Source organism: Rissa tridactyla, chromosome 5 (assembly GCF_028500815.1).
Source record: "Rissa tridactyla isolate bRisTri1 chromosome 5, bRisTri1.patW.cur.20221130, whole genome shotgun sequence".
Lineage (NCBI taxonomy): Eukaryota > Metazoa > Chordata > Aves > Charadriiformes > Laridae > Rissa > Rissa tridactyla.
In genome coordinates, this window is record NC_071470.1 from 57,025,977 (window position 1) to 57,038,459 (window position 12,483).

Genomic DNA, 12,483 nt, shown 5'->3' on the forward strand with positions numbered 1-12,483 from the left:
GTGACTCTTTTTTTTCTTGCTATTTGGTCTCCAGCAAGAGAGGAGTAATGCAGAAGGAAGTGGAAGTGTGGAGACAGGAATTTTTACTATCTCTCTTTCACAGAGAGGATGCAAAAAAAACCCTAAAAGGCTGGAGTAAAACAGAGCCTTCGAAGAGGAATAAGTGAAAAATTACAAAGGATCACAATCAAATTCCAAAACCTGCAGACGTTATCACTTGTTGACTACCTTAACTAATGCTTGCTCTTAGCCAACTGGTAAGGCAAAATAAAATATGTTAGTTTAAATCATCACAGGATAAATACTTAGTCATAGTAATTCAATTACATGTGACAATTGTCCATACTCAAGCCACCTCCTCCAATTCTGATTTCATACTTGCAATAGCTCCAGCATTCAAGTCAGTTTGTTGTCCTTTTCTTGGTTACTATTACAGAACAAATCTTTTGGCACACAGAGTTAAACAGCAATTAAATTGCAATTCTGAATCGTAAAATCAATTTCTTCAAAACAAATTAGAAGCATGGATTTTAGGTTGAAGTGTTTTCAAAAAATGAAAACTTTTTAAATACATTGTTTGTACAGGCAAAAAGACAAGACATTCAAACTGTAACACGACCGTAGGTATAAAGAGAATAAAACCATCAAGTATAAAACTGATTATAATATCCTATTCTCTTACCCCAGGTTGTGCAAAAGCCTGGTAACGTGTTACCACAACACCACTAAGCAAAGCATCAGCAATATTTTAGAAGTAGGATTAGTTTGCTCAGTTTTACAAATGGTAAGTTTCACCCTACCATCAAGGAGACAGTCAAAGTGAAGGCACTGTAGGTATTCTCTCTCTCTCATAAAGCCATTCAAGGGTGTTGCCCAACCTTCTGCTAGCACTTGCACCCACTGCATATCCACCTTGAAAAGAAATGGAGAAATAGACTTAGAGCAGATAGAAGTTGTTGCTTAATGACTGACATCAGGTATTAATCGTAACAGATCATGATTTACCCATAAAATTCAGGACAAGATAAATGAAAGGTTTCTCAGTGTTACAGTTTTTAATCACAAAGAATTCAAAGTTTCTACAAGTAAGAAAAAAAGAACAACTTGTTCCTCACTGTTCATATTTTTGGCTATTTTCAAGTCCTTACACTAGATCAATTTCCTTGTGTTAAAAAACAAAAAAAACACTAAACAAACAAAAAAAACCGCAATAAACTTTATTTCTAAAAGTTTGATAAAGTTCCACCTAACAGAATTAAGAGTCCCGCTTGCATTTATTTTTTTAACAAAGATAACCAAGAGGTTAAAAAAAAAAAGAAAAAATAAGAAAAACACGTACAATTACGACAAAAATATCAGAATTGTGGGGGTGGAAATTAAGAGGTCTAATCTTAAAACAGATTAGAAAGAAAATTTTTATTGCAGAAATTAGTGAGACAATTCATAAGTAAAACTCTCTTGAGACCAGTACTTATTTTAGTTTAAGAGGTATCAGCTCACAGAGAATTTCCTTCCTTAGTATTTAAACAGTCACATTATGACTTAGTGTGTGGCCTCTATTATTTCTGCAAGTGCATTACTAAGACTTGGTCAAGTCTTTGACAAGGACAGGCTTTGCTTGTGCAAATCTCTTCTGCAAAGAGCATGACTAATTTTATTACACTGTTTAATTTATGCTGAGGCAAGTACAACACATTGTCTTCCCAAGGTTATGTTATATACTTGCTTGATATTTAACAAACCTCTGGTTAGGAATGGAAGGGGAAAGGATTTGTTTTTCTAGATAGGGAGCAATTTAGAATGGGACACTATAAAAATTTAATAATGGTGACCTAAATATTTATTCATCATCAAAGCAATAAACAGTTTTACAGACACATATGTGAAAGGAATCTAGTTAGATGCAGTGAAAGGAAGTATTAAAATTTATTAGTAGAAGGGTAGGCAGATTTTAAAACAATGTAATGCAGTGCTTAGTATGTTGTCTCAATCCTTTAGAGTCAAGTTAGTTGCTGCAGATGCTCAACTCTGAGCTTAGTCAGCTCCTAGATCAAATGCTTAGCTTTAAGTTCTGGCAATACTGTCAAAAAGCCAGTGAAAAAATTAATGCATTCTATCTGTGTTTAGGCCTAGTTCTTCAGAAAAAGCTGCCAGAAGCAGCTTTGTCTAATTTATTTGAGTTGGAAAAGAATGCATTTAAGCAAAATAAGAACAGAGCTGATCAAGTTGATCCATGTTTTTCCACGTTTCCTCTGCTGGAAGCCAGAAAAGTAGCATGAGTATGTTCTAACGAGAGAAAAAAAACAAACAAACAAACAAAAAAAAAAAACCACGACAACAATAAAGTAGATCTGATCTTCTCTCTGTAGACTTAAGTTTGCAATTGTTTGAGCCAGGTATGTAAGGTTACTATCATTCAGCTGAAGGTTACCAACAAGGAGAATCAAGAGGCAGTAACTGATTTCCTTCATATTTCTTGGTCATTACAATTCAAAAATAAAATGGTTTCTGCAAGTAAACTAGAAAAGAAAAAATCAGTAATTTTTCTAGAAACAACTACTCATATAAGACATGCCAGGCATGGTTTAGTCTGTGGAAAGGGGGTACAGGGGAAGTGTGGGAGGGAACCACTGTAAATTTAATTTCCAGGCTTGGGATAAACTAAGTAACTGTATACCACACATTATTTATGAAATTATCAAGATTTAATTATTATCTCTAGTAAGTGATCAAAGAAAACACCATTGCTGTAATTTCTCTCAAGAAAAGAGGGAAACTGTATATTGAGATACATTCTGTAACCACTACAGGTATTTTGACTATACCCACTTCCGCAGAGCGGACTGTCTTTCAACTTCAGCAACGAGATAACTGAGTACAGAATACCTTATTTATTTCCAAGGTTAACAGAGACTCAGCATCAGTTTTGGCCAACTGTAGCTTGTTTTCTGGCACATAAAGCTCTTTCACCTCATAAGAAGCATCCACTGGTACAATGTCCTGTATAAAAGGAATAAGCAGAACTTAATGTTTGCTCAGAATGCTTCTCGGACACCGAACACATAATCAAGAAGTAAAATTGTAATGTTGCACTGCTCTGTAGCAAGAGTTTATTCATTAAGCAATTTTTACTCATTTAAAAACCAGCTCTGTTCCAAGATTATGGTATATTGCTAGCCAAGCTCCTGGCTTGAGTAACTAAAGTGAAATATTCCGACGAGATTTTTTCTAAAGTACGCCACAGAACATTTACCTAGTAAATATTTAACTACTGAATTGAGTGCAGTTTTTATGACTTATTAATGCCTTTATAATGACTTTATACTTGCTAAAGAAGTAAAAAAAGTTTTAGAGACTGAGCATTTATAAATTTAAGGCATCCACTATGCCACATACATTAGAAGTGGTAACATACAAGTATAAAAGAAAACAAATCTCTTTCTCAATTGAAAGTGATTAATACAGAAGTACAAATTAAACATATTATCAACAGCTAATGACACCGGTGTCCTAATCTATATACTAACACTTAGAACATTTAAATGTGAGGCCATCTATACATGTATATATATGCAATGCATTGAAATCCACTTTTACAACCAGAATACCACAGAATATGAATTTTTGTATTTGAAAAAATTCAGTTTTCTTCTATGCATTTTAAACAAGACATTCTCACTCCACGATGTCAAGACCTTAAAATTTTCATAAGATATGAATAGAAGGATAAAAACATAATTTAACAAAAAAAAAAAAAAAAGGACATCATGATAAAACTTTAAAGAGTCTCCTCTGACAAAGAATGGTGTAAAATGTCAAAACTTGGTCAAATGTTCCAGTGACATTCAGCAGCAAAAAAAATAGTGAAAAGCAGATTACAGTTCTTTTTAAAACAAGCATTTCAGAGTTTTGGAAACTTTTGTAAAGTATTGCTTTACTTTTTGAGAAAAAAAGTTCACCCTTATGGCAAGGTATATACAGACCCATAACAAGAATAAAGAATTATCTTTATTTTTCCAGTATATGCAGCCCAGAGTAAACAGGTATGTCTGTAGGAAACACAAAGTTTGCCCAAACATTTTAAAACATTTATTCAAGCATTTATCAGATATTGGGCACTACCTCCATGGAAAGTAAAACAAAGGGAGTGGCGTGATGAAAGCAAGTGGGAGATAATATGACTGCAGCAGTAAAAAGATGTGGGCTCACTGACATCTCCAAAGATGAATAAAAGGAAAACAAATTAGACTAGCCTTTGGAAATTGTGTTGTATAAGGAAAAGCTCAGTCCATTGCACATCAGACATCATTTGGGAAGCTAATTTTATTAGCTAGTGAGTTAGGCAAAACCTGCCTTCTATTTTCTCTGCCTGAGCAGCAGCGTTACAGCCCAGGAGAGCTGCAGCAGACTCCTGCCACAGCAGTAAGCCCAGAATCAAATAAATGTATTGCCTGCTGTAAAGAACAGCATGCCTTATAAGCAAAGTACAATGACTGAGTATATATTATACTGCTTCACAGAAGATTCCCCTCTGGACCGTAGTTCATTACCATGCTACAATGTCCTAATTTTACAAACCATCAAAAGTTTAAAATAAATGTGCCTATTAAAAAGGTGTCTTCAAATATTATCCTGTTTTTAGTGTCCCACTTACAGGCAAAACAATGAAGAAAACAAAGGTTTCACATTGCAGTTTCTGTCAACAACCTACCTCATTATAAGGATGTAAACAGCTTGAAGACAGTTCTAGAAACACTGAGTCAGACGTTTAGAGAATTTGTAGGATTAGTAAACCTAGACTCCCTTGCAGACATGAAAATGGTATTTAAATCATCTTATATTTTTAGAAGAAAAATGAAAACCAAACAAAACCAGCCAGCAGCATGAGGAAGCCATAGGTCTTTAAACTATACAAATTTTAGGAAAACGCTAGGCTAGCAAGCCATCTAGTGACCACTTTAAGGTAGTAACTTTACTCAAAGGTTTATCCTCCCAAAAGACAAGTTACACAATATTCCTCAACATTTATTGTTTCTCAATGCATCCTTATAAATAATGGAAAAATAATTAAAAAATAAACTAGATGCTTTATGGGAATGTGTCTCCTCAGGCTGCAGTGGCAGGTTCTTTGCTGCTGCTGTGTAACACTCTTAACAGACTGTAAAGAAAGGGCCTTCAGGCAAGTTTCCTGTAGATGGGCATTCACAAGTGATATCCAATTTACACCACTGCATGAGCAGTCTTATAAGTTCATATTAATTGAGGTGTGAGGCCACTTAATTATTTCTATATGGAAAAAACAAAGAGAAGTATTTGCTTGACTATAATAACCACTGAATTTTTGGTACCTACAGTTTGCAGGGAAGTTTGTCAGTTCTTTAAGTACGGGAAAACTGAAAAGTGCAATCACAGCCATGATCTTAACAGAGAGAAGCACAATTGCTCATCAATTGTGTTATACCATGTTTTAAGTTCACTTGAGCATAGAAACACTCCTCCTGTTGTGCCAACAAGAGGAATTTCTGACCCCAGTCTTTCACTGCTGTTTCTCTCAAATGTGTAAAGAACAAACCCTTTACACATTTGTATTGGCCAAAATAAGTCATCTTTAGCTTACATAGTACACCTATATCAACCTAAATGATTTTGACTGAAAACATCTAGGAAATACTCATACAAACCTATCAGTCAGCAGATCTAACCGTATGACTCTCGCCTAACCAGAGTCTCTGCAATTAACATAGAATGGCTCTGAACCAAAACCTTGTCTGTACCTTTTCCCAGAATACCAAAGTTAAAAACAAGAAAAGAAAGCAGAAGAAATAAGTAACAAAAACGACACCATCACAGTATTTAATGATTACACAATTCAATATAACTGAAGCTTGTTCTTTAATAACTCCAAAATTATACATGCTTTTTTACCAATTTGAGCTACTGAAATCTGTAACATCAAGGTAGATTGGGAACTGTCTGAATGGCAGAGCTCAGAAGGTTGGGATCAGCAGCACAGAGTCTAGTTGGAAGCCTGTATCTAGCAGTGTCCCCCACGGGTCAGTACTGGGTCCAGTCTTATTCAACATATTCATCACTGACCTGGATGAGAGGACAGAGTGCACCCTCAGCAAGTTTGCTAATGACACAAAACTGGGGGGAGTGGCTGACACACCAGAAGGTTGTGCCACCATACAGAGAGACCTGGACAGACTAGAGTGTTGGACAGAGAGGAACCTAATAAAGTTCAACAAGTACAAGTGAAGGGTCCTGCACCTATGGAGGAATAACCCCATGCACCAGTGCAGGTCAGGGGTTGACCTGCTGGAAAGCAGCTCTGCAGAGAGGGACCTGGGAGTCCTGGTGGACAAGAAGTTTACCATGAGCCAGCAATGTGCCCTTGTGGCCAAGAAGGTCAAGGGTATCCTGGGGTGCACTAAAAAAAAGCATGGCCAGCAGGTTGAGGGAGGTCATCCTCCCCCTCTATTCTGCCCTGGTGAAGCCACATCTGGAGTGCTGTGTCCAGTTCTGGGCTCCCCAGGAACAGGAAACTGCTGGAGAGAGTCCAGCTGAGGGCTACAAAGATGATCAAAGGACTGAAGCACCTCTCTTATGAGGAAAGGCTGAAAGTCTGGGGTCTGTTTAGCCTGGAAGAGAAGACTGAGAAGGGGTCTCATCAATGCTTATAAATATCTGAAGGGTGGGTGTCAAGAAAATGGGGCCAGACTCTTTTCAGTGGTGCCCAGCAACAGAACAAGGGGCAACAAGCTGCCCACACAGGTTGTGGGGTCTCCCTCTCTGGATATATTCAAAACACGCCTGGATGCGTTCCTGTCCAGCCTGCTCTAGGTGAATCTGCTTTGGAAGGGGGGTTGGACTAGATGAGCTCTGAAGGTCCCTACCAACCCCTACCATTCTGTGATTCAGTAGTATATTTTCAGAAGAAAACAACCACAACCAAAGCACACGTACCTCCAAAATATGAAATCCGTAACTTAAATTACAGGAAGTGCTGCTTACTTTCCTAAGCATGAGAAGAAATGTATTGATGTGGGAATTACAGAAGTTGAATACTGAGGTGGTTTTTTTGAAATTATGCTTAAAAGCTTAGAGTGATTTCTGCTCACTGTGGCTAACGTCTTCACTGTTGTGTGTTTAAATCTTCACTGTAACAGTATAAAAGTAATAGTATAATCTTGCATATCCATTACACAGAGCATGTTTTTTTTCCCCCCCAGCTTTTCACACAACATAACTACTAGCCTTATCACAGGGGGCCTCTGGATGTCACGTAGTCTAGCCTCCTGCTCAAAACTAGTCCCAGTACAGCAGGCTGCGCAGGAATTTGGCCATTCTAGTTTTGAGTATCTCCAAGAATGGAGCATCCACAAACTCTCAGAGCAATTTGTTATAATATTTGATTGTCTTTATAGTGAAAGGTTTTTTCCCCTCTGTCTAGTTTGAATTTCACATGTTTCATCTCATGTCTGTTGCCCTTCATCCAACCTCTGAGAAAAGTCTTCATCAGTGGTCTCTATATCCTCCCACTGGGGTGCTAGAAACAGCAACAAGACATCCTTCAGCCTTCTCTTCTCCAGGCTGAACAAGCGCCTGACCATCTTGGTGGCCTCCCGCTCCACTCACTCCAGTACACCAATGTCTGCCTTCTACTAGGTGAGGGAGAAGGGCACAAACCCAGATATGGTATCCGGACAAGGTCTCACAAGTGCCACATAAAACAGCAGAACTGCTTGTCTCAACCTGCTGGCTATGCTCTTGCTATTACAGTACAGAATGCAGTTGGCTTTCGTTGCTGCATGGGTACATGTTTTCATAATGCTGACAAATGTTTTTATAACGCTGAAAAATCTATTTCAGTTTTCTTGTCTTAGGAAGAGAGATACTTTGTTTAGTTATCAAAGAGGTGAGTTATTCCACACAGTGTCAACACATACAAAAGTTAAAAGGTAGGTATGCTGCAAGTTAATGTAATTGTACTGTATTTCATACAAAGGCTTACTTCCAGTGTTATAAACCATTTATAAAATCCCCGTGGTCTGCACTTTGTCTTTTGAATCCCAGTTAGTCCCACCCAATCCCCTTTTGCTGTAGGTATTTGGTTTGAATGCTGTGTACAAACAAATAACATTTGTATTTGTGCAAATTTTCTGCTGGAATGATTTTGAAAGCAGGAGGAGACAGGAAACAAAGTTTCATGTTAAATAATGATTCAGTATCCACCTAGCAGCTGAGTATAATCAATTCATAGAATAATAGAAGGGTTTATACTACTGAGTGCCTAATTTACAGTCAAATGACGAAAAAGTCAGGTGAAGACCTATAATGCCTGCTCTACACAAATGTTACAGGTAGTAAAAAATACTAAGCTCCCACGTTTTTAAGTTTCCTAACTAAAAAAAAAATACTGAAATATGTTTTAGAGCGTGCTGTAATTCATGTTGATGACCAAGGTGATCACACAGAGTATTCCTTATTATCAAATTTTTGATAAGTGAATGAGGAACTAGACAAGATTGAGAACTTCACTCCAGAGAGAATCATGTTGTTACAGTGATAGCTCCAATATAATTTGAGGCAAAAAAGCCCAAATGTACAGAACAGTGGAATCCATTTCTACATATTTTCACCACCAGCTTCAAGCTTCACATCTTAAAAGAGACTACCTTATAAACCACAACAACAAAGAATGGCCCCTAACTTCTGCTCTGCTCCAAAATACAGAATTTGAATACAATTGCAGGGAATTGTGTGAATATAGCTAGGAAATCAGTATTATAGCATGAGGACCCAACAACAAGTATAATGGTAAGCTTAGATAAGAACTTGGCTGTAGCTGTTTGGGGATGGGTGAGAGATGGAAGAAGGGACAGAAATTTTATACATACGCTCACAGTGGATTGATCTAAATAGTAGTAGAAACGCATAATCAGGTTCCAGTTTAGGGGATGGCATCTGCAGAACCACTGTAAGTTGATGTCCTTAAGAATGTGACTTTTATACAAAGGTAGTTAAAATTTTAGAAGTTACCTACTGGAAATGCAACTCTTTCTTTGTACACTTTTGCACTTCCTTAACAATAAAGGTGACATTCCTGAGCTATGACTTCTTCAGAAAATATTTACCAGGCTAAATACTGAATGTACTGCATAATAAGGAAACATAACTTTTGTGCAATGGACTAGATCAGCAATATTTGTTGACAGGAAAAACAAGAACGAAAACAATGAAATCTTTACAGCCAAACACCCACACTAGGCTATAGTCTGACTCCGTTGGAAAATATCAGCAGACTGAAAGCCAATTTATCAAAGCTCGAAAGCCACATAAGCCTTTCTGACAAAAAAAAAAGAAAGAAAAAAAGTGCACAACCACTGATTTGCATAGTCTTGAAAGCAGTTCGGGAAAAAAAAAAAAAAAAAAAACGAAAAGGAACTTTTCATATGACTCAGACTTGATAGCTTTAGGAGATACTCATCAGTACCTTGCATTCTAGGTCCCTAAAAAGTATCTGTTGCACTTACATGCAAAGAAACCAAACCAGGTGACACTCAAAACTGAGTTATACCATGCAAGAACTTTCCAGATTCAACAGCTGCTTATTACCCCTATTTTTGTGTGGTTACCTTCCATTTTCTTCCATAAAGGATTGAACATGCTTCTGGAAGACACCTGATAAATTTGTTTCAGAGTTCTTTTCGAATATTATGAAAAATTCTAAAAACCAAATAATTCCACTACCTATAAAAGAACAATGTTTCAAATTCTTGTTTAATAAATATGTGTGTGTGCATACCTGTCTATCTCAACATGTATTTATACAGTTCTACCTGTCTTCTCTTTACTGCCATTATTGCCTGAACTACTATAAAAACAGTCCTTGAAATTCAAGGATTACCAGTACTTCGAGCAGACTTCTTCCCAAAGTTTTTCACAGCTATTGAAACAAAAAAAACATCCCAAATCGTTTTTGATGCTGCTGGCCTATAGTCTTTTTCTTTACTAATAACAATGGAATATTAAAGAAGAACGCAGACACGGCTTGTTCCAACTAAAGGAAATCTACAGAAATTATATTCTCAAGATATCACTGTATTAATATGGCCTGAGAACAAGACATGCCTGTTCAGCCATGCCTTGGTTTCATTGTCTCTCATGAAAATAAGCAACCACTAAGACATCTTGGCATTCATGATACTGTTGTCTACAAAAAAAAAAAAAAAAAAAAAAAAAGGGTTAAAATGTGCCTTAAGCAAAGGACAGGGCAAAGCTGACTGGATCAGGAGCCAGCATTCAGCAGTGTGTGCCAAGTGTACTAATGCAAGACTTTGGGGATCACTATCTTGGCACACATGACATTGGATTCTACAGTTATGAAAGGTACTAAACTGTTCTTCTGAGCAGGAGGTGCAGGGCCTCCCACAGTCAGGAACTGATACCTCCTGTAGGTAGGACTCCTACACAGTGCTCTCCTCCTTTCTTCCAAAAAAATATTCATATGAGCATTAGGGTAAAAAAAAAATCTAGAATTCTGCTGTGGGTTTCTGCCCTGCCTTATCTTCCGAGCAACCTTGAGCAAGCAGTGATCTATTAACAGAGTTTTCTTGAAAATTTAGATACAAGAGACTAAATCTCTCCAGAGCTGTATTGGCACAGAGGGTTAAAATTAACTCCACGCTGGCTACATGATGGGATCTTCTGCTTGTACCAACTTCAAACCTTGGTAAAGCTTTACTCAAGCTACTACCTACGCCCTAAATTCCCAGAACATCCACCTCAAAAAAAGACATGAATAATTGCCCACTAGAGTATCTAAATTAAAATTATGTCTGAAATGTCATCCCACTACCCACTGACTATAGATAAGAATGTAAGGAGACACATTTCTTCTACGTGAAGACTAGTAAATTCTGGGGGTATGTTTTCAAGAGGATAAAGCCATCTCATGACTGCCTTCACTTTTAATGAGTTTTGGGTTGTCTGTTTGTTTTGTTTTCTGTGGGTGGTTTGTTGAGGTGGGGTTTTTTTTTGTTTGTTTTTTCAGGTTGGGTAATGAGCTAAATCCATTTATCAGAGAACAGGAGGAGGCTCGGAGGCTTCAAAAGGGATGATGTAGACTGTAGGCATGAATGAGGAAAGAGACACACCTTTTCAGAAGCTATGAACCATTAACTCAACTCAGCCATGTCAAGATCAGCTTCCTGAATTAGTCATTACACAATTGCAGGAACACTTTTACTAGCGCAAGAAAAACAGTGGAAACAAGGGAAACCAGACACAACCACAGCAACCCCTATTTAAGCCAGCTCAAATTACTGCATAATTATATCCCTGTCTCCTCACATCTGCAGTATATATTAATTTGCACACTATAGAGACAAAGTAAAAACCTTCAGACTCTTACAAATCCTAACAACCAATTTTAAAGTCAGCATTCATCGTTCGTTCTGTAACAACTGAGACAGTTGACTTTCCTTTCCAGTAACCAGTTATGATAATTAATATAAATTAATTTTCCACTTGTACAAATCTTATTTCACTTAGAGATCAATGTTGTTGAAAAGTTTAAGTTTAAAAAGCAAACATACAATACAACAAGTTTAAAAGCTAGAATTTAAAGATGTATAAGCCTTTAACTCTTAAAAATTGTCTCTGCTTTTCCCAGCACATACATTCAGATTGCAGGTACAAATGCTTTGAAAAAAGTTACTAAGATATATCTGCATTTCTGCTCACCCTCTCTTGAAGAAGTTCCACAACTTGTTGTATACAATCATTCACATCACAGGAATCAGTTTTTAGCACAAGCTCTGGGGCTTCCGGTTTTTCATACTCAGAGTCAATCCCAGTAAAACCTACAGAACATAAGTCAAAAAGCTTAGGTGACTTTTTCCAAAAGATTACTCCATTTTAACATTGTTCACAGATAGTTTTCTAAATATAAACCAACACAACAGGAAAGAGCCCAGAGTTTTACCTTCCTTAATACAGGATTTCTTAGGGAAATCAACAGGCTTTTTCTTTCTGCTAATCCTACTACATGACTGCATCAAGCTTCAGCATTCTGCAGTACACACATAGCTTCACCAACAAAAATGTGCTATTTGATTTATACTGTGAATAAAGAAAGGAACACTGGCAGAAGAACTCTCATATCATCCCAGAGTTAGTCATGCATCAGCTGCCCTTCATTATTAGCTGTGATTTTTGTGAGGGTTTTTTGAATACAAAGCCCGACATTGAATGACCAGTATATATGAAAATTCACACTCATGCCACCAAGCAGTACTCTAAAGGGTAAGGAATTCCAACACCTATTACATCAGTTTAGCTAATATACTTACCTTAAGATAGCTGTTAACGTAAGGTAGATGTGTGTGTTTATTATAGTTATAATAAATATTGTCATAGCTGTACAAGCCACCAGTGATACTTGCTCTGGCCTACTTAGCTAGCAATCTGCGTTGGAAC

At 37.1% G+C, this 12,483-nt stretch overlaps 1 protein-coding gene across 2 annotated transcripts in view; it reads right to left on the minus strand.

Moving 5' to 3' along the window:
* PAPSS1 (3'-phosphoadenosine 5'-phosphosulfate synthase 1) overlaps positions 1–12,483 on the minus strand; it is a 46,680-nt gene that overhangs the window by 20,102 nt on the left and 14,095 nt on the right. For both annotated transcript variants that reach the window (XM_054203316.1, XM_054203317.1), the window contains exons 5-7: positions 11,749–11,867; positions 2,887–3,000; positions 801–912 (exon numbers count right to left, since the gene is read on the minus strand). In XM_054203316.1, the coding sequence (XP_054059291.1) occupies positions 801–912; positions 2,887–3,000; positions 11,749–11,867 (345 nt within the window). The remainder of the gene's footprint in view (positions 1–800; positions 913–2,886; positions 3,001–11,748; positions 11,868–12,483) is intronic.